Consider the following 23,064-nt stretch of genomic DNA (forward strand, 5'->3'; position numbering starts at 1 on the left):
GTTCCTTAACGTTAGGACTTAGACACCATAACTCATAGATGCTATGGATCATTCCAAGTGTTTATTTTCTTATTGCTCTCCAGAACTAAGATGATGAGTATAAAGAACTTGTAAAGTACCATTAGCCCAAAGAAGTTACTGATGTTCTTTTGATTGAAGTTTTTGTTGCAAAATTTACTGTAGAAAGATTTTGCTTGTACTGTCATCCTTTCATAGAATTAGCAATCAAAATAAAGGAGGAGATATTCCATAGTTTCCTACATTGATTTGCATGATTTTGTTTTTTGTATTTTTTCAATATTGGTAATTATAATCTTTATTTTGAATTCTAATATCTCGGGTTAAGATTTCATATAGAGCTCAAATATAGTCAATGCTACCAAAGTAACATTGAAAGAAACTTATTACTTAAGCTGCACACATTCTATAAATACGAATTTTCATATGCGGGAAGAAAAAATGTGACTTGAATTATTTCTAATTTTAAATTGACTCCTCTAATTTTTATTTCTGAACCAGTTTCTAGAATATTTTTTCAGTGTGTAGTCTTAGTGCATACAAATGGTAATTATTTATAGCTTCAGTGTAAAGATTCTTTATGTATTGTTTGTTAGCCATTAATACTCCTTAACACACCTAATGGATAAGATCTACTACCACTAGTTATGGCATCCTGCCCTGAAGCCAACTTTAATCCCATTTCTCCTTCAGCCTTGGGGTGAGGTCTCAGGATTCCCTAGTAGGACGGCTCTGGAGAGTGATTTTGTCCTGACCCCACGTTAGGGGCTGGGATTCTTCTTCCTCCCTCCCTCCAACTGTGTACTCCACTTTCAAAACTGGTTAATAATTAAGATATACCCATTTTAAAAATTTGCCTTCTTCCAAATTAACACAATAAATTCAAAAGGATATTCGAATAGTTCTCAGACTATGAGTAGAACTTTAATGCTGAATATGATAGTTCTGTTTTCTGTCTCTCTCATAACAAGAAAATGCTGGAAAACTATGCTGTTTCTCTAGACCAAATCTCCCGAGAAAACATCAGAGGACCACAAAGCCCACATTCATTTTCTTCTATTAAAATATTTTAATTATAGCAAATATAAGGTTATATGGATTCTTTTATTACATAGGCTTTCAGTAAAATTGGTTGTACAAACATTTTTAATGGTCTGCTGTTATGGTTTTCTCAAAACAAGCAAATACTTTTACATTGACCTTTACATTATACTATTTTAGGAATTAATACTCTATAAAAATAAAAGTAAAGCAGATTTTATTTAAAAAACTAAAACTTGTACGTGTAATAAACTTACTTTATGCCGAGTTTCACATAAAATCTCCTAGCTTTCTTTTATCGTTCTATGTTGGAGCTTCTTGTTAAGAAAACTAGAAATCGCAAGTACCTCCTGTTGGCCAGCAGAGGGCGCTTTTACATTATAAAGAGAACGGGATTCACTATTCAGTGTGGAAAATTATAATGTAACTGTAGAGTGTGCCATGTGTGAATATACAGTGCGCATGACTGTGAATGCATGTGTATATTTTGATTTATATATTCGTTCACGTGAAGATTTTAAAATTCCACCCCAGCTAATGAGCTTACCAACCTGCTTGTTTTCAGACTTTAATACCTTCTTTTTCATATTCCCCCATATGTTCCACTCCTTAGGTTTATCCGGTGACATTATGCTTTGGAATATATTGTGGATATATTTTGCATAGATCATGTTCTGTAGGAGGGGTTTAAAAATTGACCTTTATAAAACAGCCTCCTTCTCCCTGGCCCAATCTGTTAGAGCACTTTTTTGTTGTTGTTTTGTTTTGCCTTTTTATAGACCAAAGTCCAATCTTAGATTTGGTCTATACTAATTTCTGTAAAAATGCCACAAAATTTATCCTTGCACTTGAGGACCAGAATAATGTTTTATAGCACCAGCCTCTAGAAATTTAGAGAATTTTAGAATCTCTAGAAAAAAAAATTCCATATAGCATTTAAGACCTCAGTGGAAAGATAATCGATAAAGCTGCATGCAATAAGATTGCCTCAGAAGAACCCACACTATTGCAGGATTCGTTTGACTTCAGATAACTCTCCTTTATGTCTATATTTTGCTAAATTTAATTACATTAGTTATTAGAAATAGAAATACTACTGAAACAATCTAAAAGGTAAATACTAATTTGAGCTGAGTGAGAGAGAGAAAGAGAGAAATGCTGTCCCTCCTGATTCAGTGTTTGCTAGAGGTTAATATATGTTTCTATCTCATCTGAAACCTACCCGGAGCCATCGAAGTTGGCTATAGGACTTCCAGTTGCTTAATAGTTCCATAATGGCTATTGTTCATATCTCAGGAATGAGGAGGTGGTACTTTGACAGAAAAAAATATCCTTGGTGTGTAGCTGTGACATGCTGGATTTATTTTCCTGACATCCTTTCATGGCTTCAAGCCAAAAACTTTTTTTTTTTTTAAACAATGGCAACGGTTTATACTTTAATTTGATGCTTGGGTCTTACCTTCTCTATTTAGCGTTAGTTGCTCAGGTCTTATTACTGAGAGAATGGGCCCCTGAAGAGAAGCAGTCATCTATCCAGAGCGAAAGAGAGAACGTGTCAAGGGTAAGGAGGAAAGACTTGGGAAAGAAGGAAGATTCCTCCAAGGAGGAATCGGAGACATGCATTCACCCAGTCCTGGATTGGATCTGCGCACAGAAGTGGCAGGCAGACTGCATGGGCACTATGACCAAGAGAGTAGGTGTAGAACAGTTCAAAATACGTTAAGGGTGAGGGCCGTTAATAATGAGGAGGGCTCTGCATGTATGGGAGCAGGGCCGACAGGGAAAGTCTCTATACTTCTCAGTTTTGTAGTGAATCTGAAACTGCCCTGAAAAGAAAGTCTATACAAAATGAATCTCGCTGTAATAAACACAGCAAAATTCTACAACAATGTGTGTAGGGGAATAACTTGGTTAGAGGGGAACATTTATGGAGGAGGGTGGGTGAGATAAGACTTCTTATATCAATAAGAGTTAATGGGTTTCTCCATGATTTTTAGAAATGATTTTCCTAAGGCAAAAAAAAAAAAAATACCCTGACAAGTTTATCATTCATTATTTGGCCGATTTTGAAATGCTAGCACAATGCACGCCTGGTTGTTTCAGATGATGTTTGTGGAGAGTCCTTGCTTGGAGGCAGGTCCTCTGGGTGGCGGGAACCGACTCCCACTGGCTTGCACAAGCCGGCTGCACACGTCTCTTCTGAGGGCTCTGTGACATCATGTTGGTAACTTGAAATCCGCCCTGGCAGGAATATTTACACCGTCGAAATTAACAGACGCTTCTATACCGTGGCTTTCCCCCCAAACAGCTGACCGTTGAGCGTTTATCGGGGCACCCTGAAATGTATCTCTCCCCATACTTACCTCTCATTTGCTTAAGCCTGTTTAACTTGAATGGCTCTTCCTGAGGGGTGTTTGCCAGCCAAAGAAGTTTCTGATTCATCTTCTAGCTTGCCACCCCTAAACCTTGTTACCTGCCAAGACTTACTGCCCCTGTGGTCATCTGGCTTTTCACTGATAACTTTTTCACTCGGGGACTTTTTGCCCCTGTTACTGACTGGCAGTGAATGAATGGGTCACTGTCCTGGATGTGTTATCCCCATTACCTTGTATTTTAATAACTCTTTATATGTTGAGACTGAAGTCCAAAGGCTAAAGGGTCTAGATGATACAATTTAAGCCAACACTTACTTACACACAGTTCGAATGTAATTCTGATGGAAACATTTCAGCAGTATAAATCCTATAAACAGGAGCAAGGAGCTCCGTGGACAGCCATGTGGGCCTGTGGCTCTAGGAGAGTTTTTCCTCTTTGGGGAACTCATTTCCTAGAAGCTTGGATCCAGGAGAGAATCTGCAAGGTGGGTGGAGGAGGCTTCTCTCCATTCTGCGGGAACACATGTTCCCTGGCACGGAGAGCAGAATCTGACAGACCAAAATGTGAGCGCGTGTGTGTGCGCGCGCACGCACAAATCCATATACATAGAGCTGAAAATAAAAGTCATCTATTTCCTCTCAAAAAAGATTAAGGATAAGTTATTTCAAAAGAAAAGGAGTGTTTGAGTGTTAGGATACTTTGCATTTTAGAAAAAAAAAAAAAAGACAAGAGGTCTTAGCAATGTGTCTGATCCAATTATAGGAGCCCACAGAAAAGCACGGAGAGATTCAGAGGAACCCACAATGGGAGAAGAGTCCAGGATAAGTTTATTGGTGGTCTTGAGGGGTTTAGCTAGTGTATCTCCTCAAAGAGGAAGAGGGGAAAAGAAATAAAGTGATAAAGGTTCATGTCAATCCCCAGTGTACCCTTCACAAAAAGCCTGCCTTTTCCATATGGGCGATATTCAACTGTTGTTCATTTTTAAGTACCGATAGGACACTGAGAGAGAGAGACAGAGAGAGAAGAGTAAGAAAGACAGGAAGGAAGGAAGGAGGGAGGGAAGGAGGAAGGCAAGGGAGAAAGAAAAACAGAGAAGGAAAGAAAAGAGGAAAAGAAAAGAAAAAAGTAAGTAAGTACTGTTAGCAGTATGAAAACCAACACACTGGGAAGCCCGTGCGGTGATTGTGGACCACACGCCACATACATGCATGTGTTTGAATCTTGAGGGGAACTCTTGGACATTCCAGGCCGTGTGGATTATGAAACCAGGCAAAGGGGAAGAACTAAAGAGGTGAAGCTAAAATGCACCACAGGGTCAGAACTGGAATGCACATAAAAGTTTGGTGACAAGTGAAATTAGATTATTTGCAGACTTTGTAAGCCCTGCCTCTCTCGAGTGAACGGGATGTTCTGGTGCCCTTCTTAACGGGCATACGGGCCCTGGCCACATGCGCTGCTTCCTGCTCTGGTACAAAACCACTTTTCGGCAAAGAGAATGTATGACAGCCAGGGATAAGAAAAAAGAAATATTCTGTGGAGTGAGAAACACATCTAGATTGAAAACGGGAGGGCCATTACCTGTCAGGGATAGAAGTAAGAACCAATCTGTACCTTACCTGATAAACAAGAGCCTTACAAATCAATTGTTATAATAGCATTTTCCAGCAGAGGGCATACTTTACATTGAAATAGATCCTAAAAGGCCTTCAACCAAGAGGTTTTTTTTTTTTATATGAATTTTTTTAACTTCAATATTTTTGGTTCTAAATGGTTTAAAAATATTTTAAAGTATTTAAAGTCTAGAAGATGTTAAATGTGAACTTTCTCAGATTCCAGTTAATATTTCTGCCTTATTAGTAAAATACTCAAATTGTGATTGCAAAATGATGCATTTTTTCTATGGCTTATGAACTGGTCTTAGACACTATCATTGTACGCAGAGTTGTTCTTTTTGTGTGTGCTGTTTATAAAATTATTACAGAAAATCCTATCTTTTAATTGGACGAGTATCGTTTTCTTTCATTCCAAAAAACTTTGGTATAAATAACTCCTTTTTTTTTTTAACAGTTAGAAATTACCAACATTTTCTAATCTGTTTTGTAGCCAGCTTTGATATTTTCCCTAGAGGAAATGACAGCTATATAAAAGTTAACTAAACTTATTATATAATGTAACTCCAATATTCAAAAGCCCATTTAAGTAGCAACTTCATGAGAATTTAAGATTCGTTTCTCTTCAAGATTCATTTCCTTTATCTAACATAGTTATTCTCAAAATGAAAAAGTAGAAACGACTATCTATATTTTTAAAATTTAAGAAAAAGGAAAAGGTTAAGTCACTTGTTAGTAGCGGCTGAGCTCAGACCTGGAGCCCGAACTGTTTGCCTCCATGGTGCATTTTCTTCTCATGCCAGCACCCTGGCTCCAATCGACGAATCTATTTTATCTGATCTATTTTAAAATCATGGACACATGACTTTATTCATCAGGACATAAGTCCAGACTGATGTACTATGAAAAGTACAAAGAGTGAAGCAAAATAATCCTATATAAACCAAGTGCAGGAATTCATGGCTTACAAACTCAATAGCTGGGTTTAATTTGGGCATCACACAATCACTTGATCTGACTTTGTGTCTGTGTGTGAGTGTGTGCGCGCGCACGTGATTTTTTTTAAACCCGATTTCTTTAAGTGAATGCAGGAAGAAAATCTCTGGGGAAGACATTCTTAATGTTATAGGAGATGCAATATTTTCTTTCATCATTAAAGTTATTTCCTCTAGTATTTCTCTTTCTATGAAATAAAAAATACATCAAATGCATAAGAATTTGCTGCCTAGGAAACAACATTATTTTTATGTTGAGAAAGTTGAGATTTTATATATCCTCAAAATGACAAAGAAATAGCCCTTTATATATTCACTTTCATTTTCATAATTATCTCTAGCAGAATTGTTCCAATTAATTTTGTTTAACAAGGATGGAAATGCTTCTCTCTTATATATGTGCAGAAGACAAATTTTCAAAAATAAGTGTGGATGTTTAAATGTAAAGTAATGGAAGTCTATCAATGAAATCAGAAATGCGAGCAAAAGAAAACAATCTATCTTTTGTCTCCCCTTGGGAAGATAAGCTGTTTCAAGTTTGATAGAAAATTTGACATTACAATAAAAATGTCTGTGTGCTTTAAAACAACAGTGACCAACTTCCATTTCACTTAACATCATTGTTTGCTTGTTTGCAAAGCTTCACACAAATCATCAGCCTGCTTGGGATCAAATAATTTTTAAGAAGCACTGGAATACTGAGGGAGCTTGTATTCAGGAATTGGGGACTAGCTCAGCCCCATTCTAGCTGTGTGGTCAGGATAAATCATCTAACTTCTCTGAGCCTTGGTTTTTCATCTATAAAACTGAGGTGACAGTGGGCATGCACCACACAGAATGTTGAGGCTTAACATGCAGTTTGCATCTGTGAAAGTACTGAGCTCGGTGTTTTTTTAAACACATTGCATCTTGGTTTGTAAGATCAAAATAATCCAGGTCATAAACTTAATTAATAATGCCCTATTTTTGGTCACAACTTTCTTTAATCTTTATAAATTAATCGTGCACATTGTGTTAAATAGCTTCCCCAAACTTGTATATGTTAGAACAGAGCTTGAGGAAAATCTTGACGTTATATAGGCACAGAATAGTTTTAAGACTGTTGTATAACTGCTAATAATTAGAGAGTGAAATGAAAATCAAGTGTATTACACTTAATGGGAAACAGAGATAAAGGGTTAGATTTTAGATAATACTTGTTGGTATATTTTGGTATTTTGGGTATTATCTTTAGTTCTCAATACTCTATTTAAAACAACAAATGAAAAGCATGTCAAAATTTAGTTTTTTGCTTCGGAAATCTTAATCTGTATTTCTAGATCTAGAATTATCCTTGCAATGACATTTTCTCCATCTCATTTTACACCTTGCCTTTTCCTTATAAATCTTATTCTCTTTTCATCAGTACATCTGCCCCAAACGCTCTTCTACTTGACAGTTCTATCCCACACTCGCCTCTAAGCTTCTAACAAGGCATACCTCTGGGAATTGCAAAGTGCCATATTTAAAATCTCTCAGTGAGATATACAGGTTTTCCCATGTAATCATAAGGGATTCCTCAAATCTGAGTTTGAGAGCTAATCTATGACAACTGGTAGGCACAGTATTTTCAAATTAGTATATTTGTGTTGTGCTAATATACTTAAACAATATGCGTGTCCATTGAGAATTTTTCTACAAATTCCTTATCAGCTTTCTTTGAACTTTTAGGAAAGATATCTTACATATTTGATTGGCATCAGCTATAATTCCATTCTATTTCCCGCTAACTAGGCTTACCCAGGTTGGAAGGGAGATGTCGTAGATACCATAGACGCTCAGTGGAGTACTAGTCAGCAATAGAAAGGAACAGATGAGTGCTGTAAACAACAGGGATGTATCTTAAATGTCTTAGGCTAAGTTAAAGAGGCCACACAGAGGCTATGTATTGATTGAATCCATTTATCTGATGTTCTGGAGAAGGCAAAACCATAGGGAGAGAAACTTAATCAGGGACTGCTAGGGGACAGCAGGAGGGAATGACAGCAAAGGGGCTTACGGGACTTCTGAGGTGAGAGAAAAACCTCGATTGTGGTGATGGTTGCAAAACTATATACATTTGTCGGTCTCAACAAACTAAATCTACCTTAAAAAAAACAACAACCAAAAAAGAGTGATTTTTATAGCATCTAAATTATACCTTGATACACCAACTGAAAAAAAAACTGGTTAAGGAAAAGGAAGATACATGTAGTTTTGAGGAGTTGTATATGGTCTCTTCCCAGAGAAATTTTATTGATCATATACTATGTGTGTGTTTCAACCAGTTCTACTTGTAGCTCTAAATGTGTGGCACTCACGCTAGTCTTAAATAGCTAAAGGCTACTTTGGTGTAATTTATTTCATGCATTTGGGAGCTTTAGCATGAAGTGATAATTGCGTAACAAGTATAAATATTATGAAATGTTACTAATTCTAAGAACAGTATTTAATGGAACTCCTACCTTAATACTATGCCAACAGCTTGATTTTTATTTCATTTTCCAGTCATCAGCAATTAAGCTACGGGGCAAAGAGTTTATTGTACCTAACATTATTTAATGGTTAGCAAATTCCAGAGGGTAAATTGTATTAGCCCCATTTTAAATGAGGGCAAATCAGGCTGAGAGCAACCTCAGCAGCAAATTTCACAAGTCCTGATTCCAGGGCTGACGTTTGCTGCCATCTTTCATTTACTTTTACCAGCTTAGCAATAGTTCTGGTTCCTGTGGATAAGATGGCATAAATCCTTGGCAATAAACTGTAAAGAGGGAAGTCTTCCCTAGAGGGTAAAAAAGATTTTCCAAAGGAATTGATACTGAGCACTGAACACCAAAAATTGGGATTAACAAGTTAAGGGAATGCTCTTGCCCTCCATCTTCACTGGAACTTTTTGACGGAAGCTTCGTTTAATTGTAGTCCAGGAAGACATTGGTTTCCAACCTCACATAAGCTTCCGTTACAACCGCAGTGCCAGGCTCTAATGATATTCTTGTTGAGCAAATTCTTTTTGAGGTTTTAAAGTTATGTTTATTGCTGAACTGTTCTTTTTGTAACCAATCAACAGAACTGGTTTATCAGTTCTTTATACTTTATTAATTCCCTACCATATTCTGTTGAAATAACTCAGTGGTTTCTGTCTAGTACTTTTTGTCTCAATGCCACTATCAAGCCTAGACCTTCTTTCCTTGCACAAAATTTACACGTGGGGGGACAACAAAAGTCCCAAATGTTTACAAATTGGTATTTGCTCTCAAATCGGATGCGTGGTTCTTGAAGTAGGTATATGTGTTTGCTTCACTACCCAGCAGCTGTTCATCCATAGCAGAGTTTTTAAATGTTGCTTGCCAAGAACTTTTACCTTTGGTTCCTAATTGTCTGGGTGTGCGCTTTCCACTTGCATTGAACTGTATGTGCTGTGTGCTGTAGAGGTGTGCAGTTAAAATACGTTTATTCTCAGAAATATTTTTAAAATATTTTAAAATGTTTTCCTTTGCAGAATCAGACACAAGTTTGGCAGAAGGAAGTGTCAGCTGCTTAGATGAAAGTCTTGGACATAACAGCAACATGGGCAGTGATTCAGGCACCATGGGAAGGGATTCAGGTACTGCCTAACTGTTGTGTAAACCTTAAAAAGTGTGAAATAAGACGCCATATAGTGGAAAGCATGGGGGCTGTTCATACCCTCCCTAATGTATTTATGCAATTAAAGCAATTCTTTTCTCCAGTTGAAGTAGTTTTGGAACTTTGCCATTCACTTTCTTTCAAAGTACAACTTATAAAAGTCTTAGAATCAAGCTCTCTAATTTTTGATCCAGGACTTATCTCTTTGGTGTCGATAAGAATATGCATATGCCACATTCCATAGAATCATGTCATCTATTTTATTTATGCTATCTGTTTCAGTTAATTTGACTGCATTTAAATTATGGATTCAGTTTGGTACATGTGTTCCAAACCTTACTTTTTTTTTTAAGTTAAAATACTTTTAAAATAAATAAATTAATGCTGTCAATTAGATGATGGTGACTCTGTAGATTAACTGCAGATAACGAGAGTTCTTTTAAAATGAAAAACTAAAAATTACACATGCAGTGAGGAGAGTTTCGATTTGTCTAAATATCTCTTACATAGAAGTAGAGTTTGCAAGAACACTTTTGTCACTAAATGAGAACTTGATTAGGTGTTTCCCTAATTGCTCTCTTAGTTGGATATCACACCAGCAATAAATGAGAACGCCTCTTCTCAACCCCGCACTTTTCAGCAATACTTCCTGTTATCAGATTGCCTAAATGTTGTCAGTCTGGTCACATTCACATCGCTTCTTTCTGTTGTTTGAATGTGCAGTTCCAATGATTACTACTGAACTAAAATGTTAACATTTTCTAAGAATAGGTGATAGGTCCTTGGATGTCTGTTATACACTCTCGATATTCGTCTGGTATTTGAAATATTTCACAATTAAAATGAACAAATTATAAACACACAAAAAATGCCTTGCAATGTGGCCAGTTAAGAATCAGTAGGAAACTGGAAAATTCAAGAACACGGATTACTTTTATATTCATTTGTTTGGTGATTGAGTTGTAGAAAACACTTGGAAAATATTGTGTATTTCAGATTACCCTGCATTTTCAGAAGAATTATAGAAATTTAGCTAGAATAGTCCGGAACGGACAAAATCATTTACATGAAAATGGTCATCTACATTAAAAGCTTCAAGCTTTTAGAGGGTTAATTCATTTTCTGTTCACTGCAGGCAGTGTTTATTAAGCTATTGCCCTCTGCTTAGTTCTGTGGATTGTATTTGAATTTTCTATACCTTCTATACAAACAATTGTTAGATTTAATAATTAACATTTCTATTAAATGTTATTGCTGTTAGAACTCAAACTATGCTCTGGCTAATATTTAACATCTTTATGGTCGTTTTAAGCTTCTGGACAGCATCTTAATTTTTGTTTGTCTAAGTAAGGGCTTTTCAACAATATTCATTCATTCAATAAATATTTAATGGGCATCCCCTGTGTGCTGGGCATTTTGTTGATTTAGAGCTGTTAGCAAATGTAACTATTTACTGATTTTCAGCCCTCAATGTGGCATGAAAGACGTGATAAATCTGAATGCAACCTACTTTAAAAAGCAAATACATTTTCAAAGGCAAATACATTTGAAGACAAACATATTTACAAAGGGCACCCATTGAAGTTCTAGATGGGGTCAGTGCTTAGAAACAAAGAATTACTTTGCATAGTGGGTAGTAAAATTCTGAATTTATTAAAAAATTGTGAAATTTCTTTCCCTCAGGTGCATCATATAGACTGAAATAGAAATCACTTCAAAAAAAAAAGGTTTAGACAAATTGCAAATTGGTAAACATATATTGTATTTCTGAAAAGCAGTACAGTGTTTGGGATTATATCTTAATCTTTGAGGTGGACAGTAAAGGGACTCTGTTTCATATGTCCTTTGTCCACCTTCAGCAGTTACATAATGGGACGTAAGGATCATGGATGTGACCCAATACCTTAACATTATGTTTCATTGTGGAAGTATTTCATCATAGGGAAACATGATTAATAACGCTCCTAAAGTTTAAATATTCTAATTATGCTAGGGAAGGCTTTTTTTGTTTTTCTGTTTCTCATTTTTAGAGAGATATACTGCATCTCACAAAGTGGCAATATTTTTGGCAATACACATTGGCCTGATATGTAGAAAGTGTTTCCTTACTATTTCGAGGTAATACCTATTAATATTTGTCCAGCTGGAATGGCGTATTTTTCCGTGGTTACATACTATAGGTAAAGGAATACTTTGTCGATTTCAAACACATGCAGTGACAGACCTTTTCTCTCCAAGAATAACTCAGCTGTCAAAATCAATGTGAGAATGAAATGTGCCACATGGTGTAGTTCCAATAAAATGTTATTATTTAAGTCCTATTTGATTTTATTTTTTGACCATTTATATGGCATAGTATAACTTCAAGGTCTTCAATCAATATTTGTTGTAGAGGAAGGGCACAGTGTTATTCAAAGCTTGTTTATATTTTAAATACCACATTTATTATTGCATTTAATTGATTTTGCTTTTCCAAGCAAGTCAAAAAGAAAAAAAAAAACAAACAAACAAAAACCCAAACATTTCTTTTATAAAGGAAGTTGGCTCCTGGCTCATTGACACCAGCCCCTTTCTCTCCTTCTGGTGACAGAGAAGAGAAAATTCTCTTTTCATTGCTTATGTGGATAAATTCTTCCATCCCTGTGTCAGAGGATGTGATAAGGCAAGAATCAGGCTGAATATTTAGCACTCACCCAGCTCTTCTTTGGATGCTGTTCTCACAATGAATCCAACTCTGATTTTTTCCATATTCGCTCTGTGCTTCTCTTTTAAACTTGGGGCTACCCATCAAGTTCCCTAGACCTGACTCAAAAGTATGGAAGCTAATAGAGATAGATCTCTGTCTAATAGCTAAACAATTGTTAGTGGCTGCAGTATGGTGCTTTAGACTCTGAAGTCCTTGAAGACAAGGACTATATTTCTATATTCCTGAGGCTGCATGACATACAATAGGCACTTAGTAAATATTTATTGCACAATGAACTTAGTGGTGCGTGATGAGGTAAGTAGCAGAGAAAGATCATGACTTTGGTTCCAGAATCAAATCTTGAACATGATAGTCCTTCTAACTTCCTAACTCATCTTATAGTTTTCAATACACTAAATACCTAGTATGCATAAGTGGTATTGATATTGTACTCATTGGACTTAGTTTTAGATTACTTGGGAAAAAGACAGAAAATTGCTCTAAGTTTTTCTTATTCATTTGTGTTTCCCAAGGATATAGTAGGGAGGATGAAAAAAAAAAGGAGGGGGGGATGATTATTTAAAGAAGTACATTTAATTATTGCAAGGGAAGCGTGATTTTATTATTTTTAAAAATCATGCAAAAATATACCGAGAGTGAAATTAAACAAAAGGAATTTGTTAATATCTTTTAACAAATTTCCTAAATTAAGTATCAATTTAGCAAAAGTAATTAACTGGGTCTTGGTGTTAAATGCAATTTAAAATACATCTTCCTTTGCAAATATTCTTTCTCTTCTGAAAGTTAGGTAATCAATGCTGGTAATGTAGGTAGAATGTTAGGATCTTGTCAGTCTATAAAAACCCCTTAGCAGCGAAGTAATGATATTCTTAAATACATTTGAACCTTACATAAATGTAATAGAAGATGAATCATTATGATTGCTGTAGAGTTCAAACCTGTAAATGTATAGTTTTAAATGCTGGTGATCTTAAATGAGCTTTTCCTGAAAATCATATTAAATGAATCATCAGATAATCCAATGATAACTTAAATGTATTGTAGCTTTGTTTACTCATCCATACAGGAGACAAATTTCCTGCCAGGTTAGGAGATGACTCTTACTAAGTGATATTTGGTGTGAATTTTCCTACCTGCACAGATAGTACTATCACAACAAGTTAAAACCCATTTGAATCGAATCATCCAGTTGCTGAAATGGAACCATCAGCAACTTTTGTGAAGTTAATGGGATTATGTTAGTTTAGCTTTATTGCAATCATTGATAAGAGAAAGAACACTTGACGTGTCATGAAGTACTAAGTGCTGTCATTCCATTTTTTCTGATGATTATGTAAAGCCTAAGGCAGGCTTTTAAATTGATTTACTATCTATTTTGCTGCATTCCACATGATAGGTTATACATTTTTAGATCTTTTCCCCTGGCCAATATAGATAAAAATGGTCACTTTTAAACAAAACATGCTTAAACCAAGATATGTTATAATGATTTTATTCTAATGTTCAGAAAATTAATGTATATTAGTAGTTTATAAGAATTTTAAATTTAGAAATGTATATTAATTGGAAATATTTTTAATATATTGCATTTTGAGTTTCAGGAAACTGTGAATATGTGGAGAATACATATAAGGAAGTGATAAAGACCATAATTCAAAACTAAATGCCAAAAGTGATCACAATTCAGTTCAAACCAACAAAATTTATTTTTCATCTTTTAAAGGCAATCTATCAAGTAAAGGCTTGCATGGGGGGGGAGTTTTTCCCTGTCACCTGTGTTTAATCTAGCTACCTCGCATGGCAAAAAAGAGGATTTTTTTTTTTTTGCCATTTTAGACTTTTAAGATAGATGGGTGATAGACAGACAGACAGACAGACAGGCTTTTGGGTATTTGGTTGTCAGATAAAGTTTTTCAAATGAAGGAAAGTAGCATTTGCTGTAATATCTGCGCGATTAAAGGTAAGGGCTGGAATGGCGCAGATGCAGAACAAAGAGAACTAATGACTCCTGCTTCCCCAATTCCTCTTGACTCATAGGTGGAAAGTGTAAAAAGAAACAAGTAGGGCATAAGGGCTCAACAAAGAGTTAGAAAATCTGACCCATTAAGAACCATTACCACCAATCCTATACCACAGCCCGTTCTGCAGTTTCCCCTGGCTTCGCCCCACTCTGTGAAAAGACTCTCCCCTATGGCCTCCCTTCCTGTCCTCCATCCTGTTAATTCCCTCCTTCAGAACCTCCACCCCCAAGCCACTTCCACGATGGAGTGCCCGGTGTATCCAGCAAATGCCAGCGGAGAGCTGACACCCATTTGCCATGGAAAGATGGAAAAATGGATTAGTTTAGACCACACATGAAAGGGAATTTAAACCACAAGAAGCCTATGTTCGGTTTTAGACTTCCTAGCCTTAGTTGTTTTATTGCCCGTTCTCTTATTTTTCTACCTTTTAATTTCCTTCAGATGAAGAGACTGTGGCAGAAAGAGCATCCCCTGAGCCAGAACTGTGTCTCAGGCCCTACCAAATGGAAGTTGCCCAACCAGCCTTGGAGGGGAAAAATATCATTATATGCCTCCCTACAGGGAGCGGGAAAACCAGAGTGGCTGTTTATGTTGCCAAGGATCACTTGGACAAGAAGAAAAAAGCAGCTGAACCCGGAAAAGTTATAGTCCTTGTCAATAAGGTATTCAAATGGCACATAATACAACCGTGTTTATTTTCACTTTATTATTCTGACACGTTTGTAAAATGACATACATAACAATGGATCACATGGATTTAGTAAAATTAAGAGTAATATTTTGTTTTATTTTGAATCTTTGCTTTTACGGTTAAATGTAATATCTAAGTTATTAGCTTTTAAAATGATTTTTTTCATAACACCCAAACATAGGTCAGATAGCTGTTATTTAGGATTAAGAACACACTTAGCCAGATATTCTCTAAGGTTAACTGGCACTAATTTAAGTTATCACTGTATGTGGACATGAATGACCTCAAAATATTACTGAAATCTAGGATCAAATATTGTCAAATATTGTCTATTGAAGTCTCCTTCACTGTAAAACAAAATCTAGTGTTTTGAGCTTTATTCAGAAAAAGGAGTTTATTAATTTATAAGTTTGCATATTGGGCAGATTAATTTTTACTTTTACAGAGTAAAATTGAGTACACATTTCCATGGCCAAAATGGTCTTTTCTCTGTTACTTACAACAACTAGATTTTCATTATGACCCTTACCAAAAATTTAGCAATAGACTCTACAGCTTTCCTGTATTTTTGGATTTCTGTTTATGTTTAAAGTTCAGTTGCAACCTGCTTTGCAGTACTAAAGAAACATACTCAGAATCTATGACCTGCGTAACTTCTATCATGTAGTTCCAAATGCATTCTGTAGATATCTACTAAGTCTAAAAACCTTTTCCTTATACTTGAATGACTACTATTAGAATAGTTTTATTTCTCTTGTGACAATAGTGAAACACTAGAATTTATTTGTCCATAGATTTTCACATAGTCTCTTTATTAAGGACATTATCTTTTGGAATACAAGAAATCTAGCGTTACTAATACTTTGACCAGTAGTTTGGCCTTGAACAAATTCCTAACTTCTTTCACTTTAGTTTCCTCATCTGTAAAGTGAATGAAATAATAGTACCATAGACAGTTGCTGTGACATTTAAATTAGATAATCTGTCTAAAACCTAGGAATGACTCAGTAAATATTAGTTTTTCTTCCCTTCCCTCTTCCTCACCTCCATAACTAGGTAAATGGAACTCCTTAACTAGTTGAACAGCATCTTAAGTGCCAGGTTTGAAGGAAAAAAAAAACAGAGTTAACAGGATTTGAAGATACTTCAGCTGGAGTTTTTAATACTATTTGAATACTCTGCAGTTTAATTTTTTTCAAACCCAGCCTTACCATCTCCCTTCTTAAAGGCTCTCCTTCTCTCTTTAACTGTTTGTTAGTTACACCACTCCTCCAAAGCTTGAAGCCTCAACACCTAGGCTATATTTCTGATTCCCTTTTCTTATCAGGCCACAGGGTCATAAACTATTAGAGCCGAAAGAGGACTCAAGATCCAGCTCTTATCCATTGCAGGGTGCTTCTCTCACTGCTGAGTAAACTGGAATATCCATAAAGTCCCTGTCCCCCTTTTAATAAGATAGCTTGATCCATTCTTTAAATAACTGACTCAGAAGGAAAGCCCTGAGGAAATCTGTTTCTCTGGAATCCACACCCATTGGTTGGTGTTCTTTCGTCTGTAATTATACAGAGTAAGTATTAATTCTCCTGCCCGGTGACTGCCCTTCACATAGTGTGGCTTCTGTGTCATTTTTCTTTTTGTTTCCTTGGATAAATATTCCTAGTTCCTTTAAATCTTTTCCATATAACATGGTTTCCAGATTATTCATCATCCTGAGTGCCCATCCTTTTTGAGACTTCTTAAAATATGGTGTCCACAGTTGGGCAAAATACTATGGATATAGTCTTATCAGTGCAGCCCGTAAGCCCATGTGACAGGAAGCCCATGACCAGGTTTACCTTTATCACCGGTGCTGGCACCCAAAGACTCATCTGGAGTTTGCCATAAACTAAATGTCTCAGTTTCTTTTGACTGAAAATCTGTTAGACTAGATTTCTTTTAAGTTATCTTTATGCAGTTAACTTTTTGAGCCTAAATGTGAATACTTAACATTCTTTTCTTATTCTTACCCGTGGTGACTGATCATTGCAGGTCTCAGGTGTTTGTATGTATCAAATGTACCTTCTTCTTACAATGACTCTTCCTTTCAGTGTTTTATGCTCATCACAAAGTGTTCATCTCATGGAAATAGGTGATTCTTATGAATCCACATTTACAGCCATGTTTGAATGTTAAGTTATCCTCATTAGTATCCATACTTACTACACTCTTATATAGACATTTAAGGACATAAGAGTATTAATCATCTGCTTCTCTATTGTTTTTCCGTAAGAATTACTAGAAATCCCTCCACTAGTTCTTCCATATATGTCATAATTGTTTACTTTATTATCCCATTTCTTTCCATTTGAAAGGCACGTGAGCTTCTGTTCTTTTTGATTAAGTCAGGAAATCTCTGGTTCCCTATGTCACATAACCTTAGTTTCATATTTGACCTAATAGATGGTATTATCACCCTTGATCTGGAAAAGAGAAATTCTGTCCCCTCTAACACGTTTACTTTCATCTCCCTGCCTCCATGCTTTCCAAAGTTGTCGCCTTCAAATGTAGGGAGAAATGAAAACACCACCTGTGTTCCCAGACTTTCTATTTCCTATCTAGGGCTTCAACATCACGAGAGATAAATCCCAGGTTCCTTCGGATGCTGTAAGACAGCCCCATATGATTCAGCAGAAGTGGGTAGCAGTTGGGTTTGATTAGTCTTGGCAGGCACTCTGTCACATCTCAGGAAAAGGCTCCAAGAGGACCACACACCTCCCAATTAGCCATGTCAGACTTGCATCTGGCTTTCTCTGTGTCCTTCAGTAGGAAGTCAACGCCACCCAGAGTGAGTATCAGGATTTCCAACACCTGCTACCTCCTGTGAAAACTTATTTTAGTTCTGTAGACCAGAAGATGCTGCTTCTTTGGAAGTTCTTGACTCATCTTTTATGGGCAGAACCCCAGGTCGCTTTGTCACCCCATGGTAAAGAGATTCTTAAATCATTCAGCAGCATGGGGGTGTGTAAAGACAAATCAAAGGCAGACCCTGTCCTCAGGAATCTACAGTCTAAGGAATTAGAGATGTGTATTAACAATATAATAATTACCATTGTATTGCACTTGGTGATACAATATTAATTATTTTTATCATACCTCATTAAATCCACAGAGCTACTCTATGACGTAGCCATAATTATCTTCATTTTACCCAGCAGGAAACTGAGGCTCTGAGTCTTTAATTGGTCAGCCAGGGATCATCCTGCCAATAAGTAGCTGAACTGAAACTCGAATCCTTATCTTCTGAAGCCAGCTGGCCTTCTTTTTGCATTCTATGGCTAGAATATAAGGATTAGCAAAATATCAGGGAAGTTTTATGAGTTAGGAGTACCCAAAAATTGACAGCCTCTATTTCATTTAATTTTCACAACAACCTTACCATAGGTTAACATTATCCTTATTTTATTGCTGTGGAAATTGAGATGATTCAGATGGTTCAGTAACATGTCCTGGGTCACATAATAAGCAAATGGCTGGAGTAGTTTCAGAGCTGACTTTCTTTCCTCTAGATCTCGCTATCTCCTTCCACTAAGCTTAATTTCCATTCTCTTTTTCAGAAAATTTCTTGCTTCCTTAGATTATTTCCCCTATCTCATATAAGTAGAATGAAAATAGTTCTAAAGAAATGTATCAGAAATGAGTTTGTGTAAGTGAGAGAAGCCTGTCACATGAGAGGCTCCAGGGAAGTGCAAGTTTCAAGGATTTGTCCCCATAGATGGTGCCTAGATTCAGTAGTTCCTTGTTGGGCCCAGAAGTCTGCATTTTCCAGATCTCTCAAGTGATTTTGTGGCAAGTAGACCAGATACTTTTACTTTAACAAAAACAAAAATATGAACAGAAAGTTTCTCATCTTAGTCTTTTCACCTTGTGTTATTTTCTTCCACTTACCAAATTTGATTTTTGATTTAAGGTCCACACTGTTTCCTTAAAATTCATAGATTCCATTTTAACCCCTTCCCTCTCCACATTGACTCTTGGACAACTTCATCATTTATACTAAATAATGATACAAGGCAATGTTCTTTGTACGCTGTTCTCAGCCAGGGGTATCAGCCGGCCCTCATTTTACACATAAGTGGCACTCACCTCAAGTAAAAATATGACTGTCACATGTTCTTCAGACCAATAGAAAGGTAACCATTGATCACATTATCTAGTAATTACATTATGAGGAATACAGTGCTTACACTTTGATGCTCGCCCTTGAAACTCTTCCTGCCAACCCCCTGTTTGCCACACTGTACATCCCTTGGCTTCCATGGTGTACATTCCCCTAGGGTATAATCTTAAAGATGGCCTGGTTGTTCCTTTCCCCTGATCTAGGTATTCTGAATGACTGGTAATGTGTAACACTGAGGTATCAACACAGCTACCCTCAGCAGATGCTATGACATATGAGAGCCAGCTGAAAGGCCTCTTTTTTTTTTAACTACCATGCAAAAAATCCTTCAACAGGTTCAGCTATTAGTGAAACTGGTAATTTCTAAACTTAAACTGGGGCAAATGGCTATACTGCAGAGTAATGCCATCATTGGGCAGTGTGAATGAGAATACAAGACTGAAGAAGTAATAGCCACCCCTTAGACAGGGGACCAGATACAGGGTTGACACTTTCTGGATGTTGTAGTCAGAAAGTATGTGGCCATCTTCCAGCTCCTTGCCTGCAAAGATGAGTCTTTGCTGGCCAGGGTGGATGCCTTCTTTATCCTGGGCGTTGGCATTCACATTCTCCATGGTATCACTGGGTTCCATATTCTGATCTCCAGATGGACTTGCAGGTCAGGGTCTTCATAAAGACCAACATGTTGACCTGCTACCAAACGCAAAGATACTGTGAGTTGCCAATTACATTGAATAACCTTAATGCCAGCATACTCCCACTCAACAATGTCAGTCAACTCTGAAAGATTTCCACTTATTTTGCCAAGCCTGTTTGCTCTTTTGTTCTTTCTCAGCCATCAAAGCCATTTTAGCCCCTATCCCTTCACCTCACATCTGCTCTCCTAAGCAAGGTCTAACCTCCTCAGTTTGGGTTCTCTGCTCCCTTCAATATTTTAGGCATATTGTCTCTGGCCCCATTCCAAAACAAACAAAGAATAAATCAACACTAAACACAACTCATAAGGTCCTATGAATTATACTAAATTTAAAATATTCTGTGTGGTTCTCACAACCCTTTATAGCCTGGCCCTGATCTATGAATTCAAAATTTATTTCCTTTCCAGCCTTGGTTTTCATGTATCTTGTCACCAACCCATCCCCTACTAGATTAAAATTCCTTCTAAACCTTTCTTTTAAGCAGTCATTTGCTTCTGCCACTTTGCTGGCACTTTGTATGTATTTCTATGAGAGAATTATTACATTATGTTTTAATAATTTGTGCTTTTTTGTTGTTTAGTCTTAGTCTGTGTGCTTAGCTAGACTTTTCCTCAAAGTTGTCAGCCGTATTTTAAACATTTTGTGTCTCAGATACAATGTCTATACCTAATAGGCATTCAGTAAATGCTTATTGACAAACTAGATAGGTTGTTATGCTTAATTAACTGATAATGTAAACACCTCTGATAATGCTTGACACATAGTAGGCCTTTGGTCAATACTCCTTTTGCTTTGACCATACTCTCTCTCTCTCTTTTTGATTTTGGCATTTTTAAAGGTACCACTAGTTGAACAGCTCTTCCGCAAAGAGTTTGAACCATTTTTGAAGAAATGGTATCATACTATTGGATTAAGTGGTGATACCCAATTGAAAATATCATTTCCTGAAGTTGTCAAAACCTATGATGTTATCATCAGTACAGCCCAGATCCTTGAAAACTCCCTTTTAAACTCAGAAATAGGGGAAGATGATGGTGTCCAGTTTTCAGGTTAGTTGAAGTGTTTATGTTTCGGAAAAAGAAGAATTAGTAGTAATATTGATGATAGTGATACAGCTATATTTGTTAAATAATCTTCAAAATGCTAATTTAAAAGATTATCTCTGATTTAGATTGTCTTACATTTCTTAAGTTTTCATTTTACTCTTCTATTTTCTTGGGGAAACATACAAAAATTTAGATATATTTTTACTTAGATCACTATATATATATAAAGATACATTATTCAATCAAACATTCACTGGGCTGTCTATTTACTTTTTATTTCTAGGTTACAACAGTTATTTTCATATGCTAATGAATACTGTTAGATCTGCCATCTTTTCCATAGAATAAAACACAGTCCTTTCTATTTTGTGGGTGATGGCAAGAGAAAGGGAGAAAAAAGGAGAGAAGTATATATACTCATCATAATAATGATAATGATTAAGTTCAATGTTAAAGCAAGGCAATATTATATCTATTTAAATGGTATGGTTTTCATTTGACATAAGAAAGCCCTCATCCACTTAAAATTAAATGTTTTATTAAAGAACAAAAATGTAATCCTGATTAATTTGGGAGAATATGCGCAGGGATTGAATTCCATCCCATAATGCTTTGTGCTTTTTATAAACTTTCTGAAGCTAATCTATTAAATAAGGACAACATATAACATGAATAGTTTCATGGTTAATACACATGGACCTCTGGATGTACAGGTGACTGGCATAGTCACATTGTCCTCTTCAAAAGAGGTCTGTGCCAGAATCCTGCTCAGGAAATGACCATTGCTGTGGCAGCTCAGTTTACTAACTTAAAGGTACTTTTTTTATTTACTATACTTTGCTGGTATGGACAAATGAACCACTTGGATATTTTTTTTAAGACTTTTCCCTCATCATTATTGATGAATGCCATCACACCAACAAAGAAGCAGTCTATAATAACATCATGAGGCGTTACTTGAAACAGAAGTTGAAAAACAACAAACTCAAGAAAGAATGCAAACCGGTGATTCCCCTACCTCAGATATTAGGACTGACAGCTTCACCAGGTGTTGGAGTAGCCAAAAGGCAAGCTGAAGCCAAAGAACATATTTTAAAAGTAAGCCATTAACTTCATGTATAACAACAACAACAACAACAAAAACCCTAAAGCAAATGCTGGGGCTTCTTGGGCTTTTTGAGTAAGATTAGGTCCAAATGCTGTGAAGTATATAACAGAAGGTATTTCATGATCATTGGTTAGGTGAAATCAATAGGTTTTAGTTAAAATAAATATATTCAATCTTCTACAGAATAGTAATATGCTTTAATAAATTACTATGGCACAGAGAAATGTCACAAAAATTATGGAGTACAGATATAATAAATGAAAACTTGGAGCAAATGAAATACCTTATTTTAAATATCTACTCTTACTGTTAAACTTAATGATCCATTTGATAAAGAAGTATGCAGTCTATCTCTCTCAAAGAATAAATAAATAAACATTTTAAAATAAAAACGGCACCTGGGTGGCTCAGTCAGTTAAGTATTCGACTCTTGATTTCGGCTCAGGTCATGTTCTTGCCCTTGGTGAGACTGGTGAGATGGAGCGCTGCCTCAGGCTCTGTGCTGACAGATTCTCTCTGTCCCTCTCTCTCTACCCCTCCTTCTGTGCACACACACACTCTCTCTCTGTCTCTCAAAAGATCAATAAACATTTAGAAATATGCATAAATGATGAAAGTTTCTAATTTTCATTATACTCCATAAGTTTAAAAATTGCATATTTTCTTCTGTGCCTTTTTTGCTCCATATGATTCTCAGATTCTGAATAACTCAAATTAAATGGGAAAAAGGGGATAGGAGAATCTTTATTTGAGATTGTACTACTTGTCAGCTCACCCCACATGGTAATAACATATAAAGCACAATTGTTGACTTCAAGTGTTGAGTGAATTCAGAGAAACGCAAGAAGTATGTTGGCACTAAAGCAATTGCATTTATATTTTAATTCCCTTACTCTAAGTTGGATTCCATAAAAATCACGTAGAACAGACAGAGGCACAATTATTGGTTCCAAAA

General features: G+C 36.2%; 1 protein-coding gene across 3 annotated transcripts in view; it reads left to right on the top strand.

The window, feature by feature from the left end:
- The window catches only part of IFIH1 (interferon induced with helicase C domain 1), a 54,469-nt gene that overhangs the window by 16,691 nt on the left and 14,714 nt on the right, over positions 1-23,064 (top strand). For all 3 annotated transcript variants that reach the window (XR_003906642.1, XR_003906641.1, XM_029934483.1), the window contains exons 4-7: positions 9,558-9,662; positions 14,852-15,072; positions 20,794-21,004; positions 21,882-22,099. Coding sequence is in view for 1 of the 3 variants with exons in the window: in XM_029934483.1 (XP_029790343.1) it covers positions 9,558-9,662; positions 14,852-15,072; positions 20,794-21,004; positions 21,882-22,099 (755 nt within the window). In the remaining 2 variants the exon portion in view is untranslated. The remainder of the gene's footprint in view (positions 1-9,557; positions 9,663-14,851; positions 15,073-20,793; positions 21,005-21,881; positions 22,100-23,064) is intronic.

The sequence above is a fragment of the Suricata suricatta genome, chromosome 3 (assembly GCF_006229205.1).
Source record: "Suricata suricatta isolate VVHF042 chromosome 3, meerkat_22Aug2017_6uvM2_HiC, whole genome shotgun sequence".
Classification (NCBI taxonomy): domain Eukaryota; kingdom Metazoa; phylum Chordata; class Mammalia; order Carnivora; family Herpestidae; genus Suricata; species Suricata suricatta.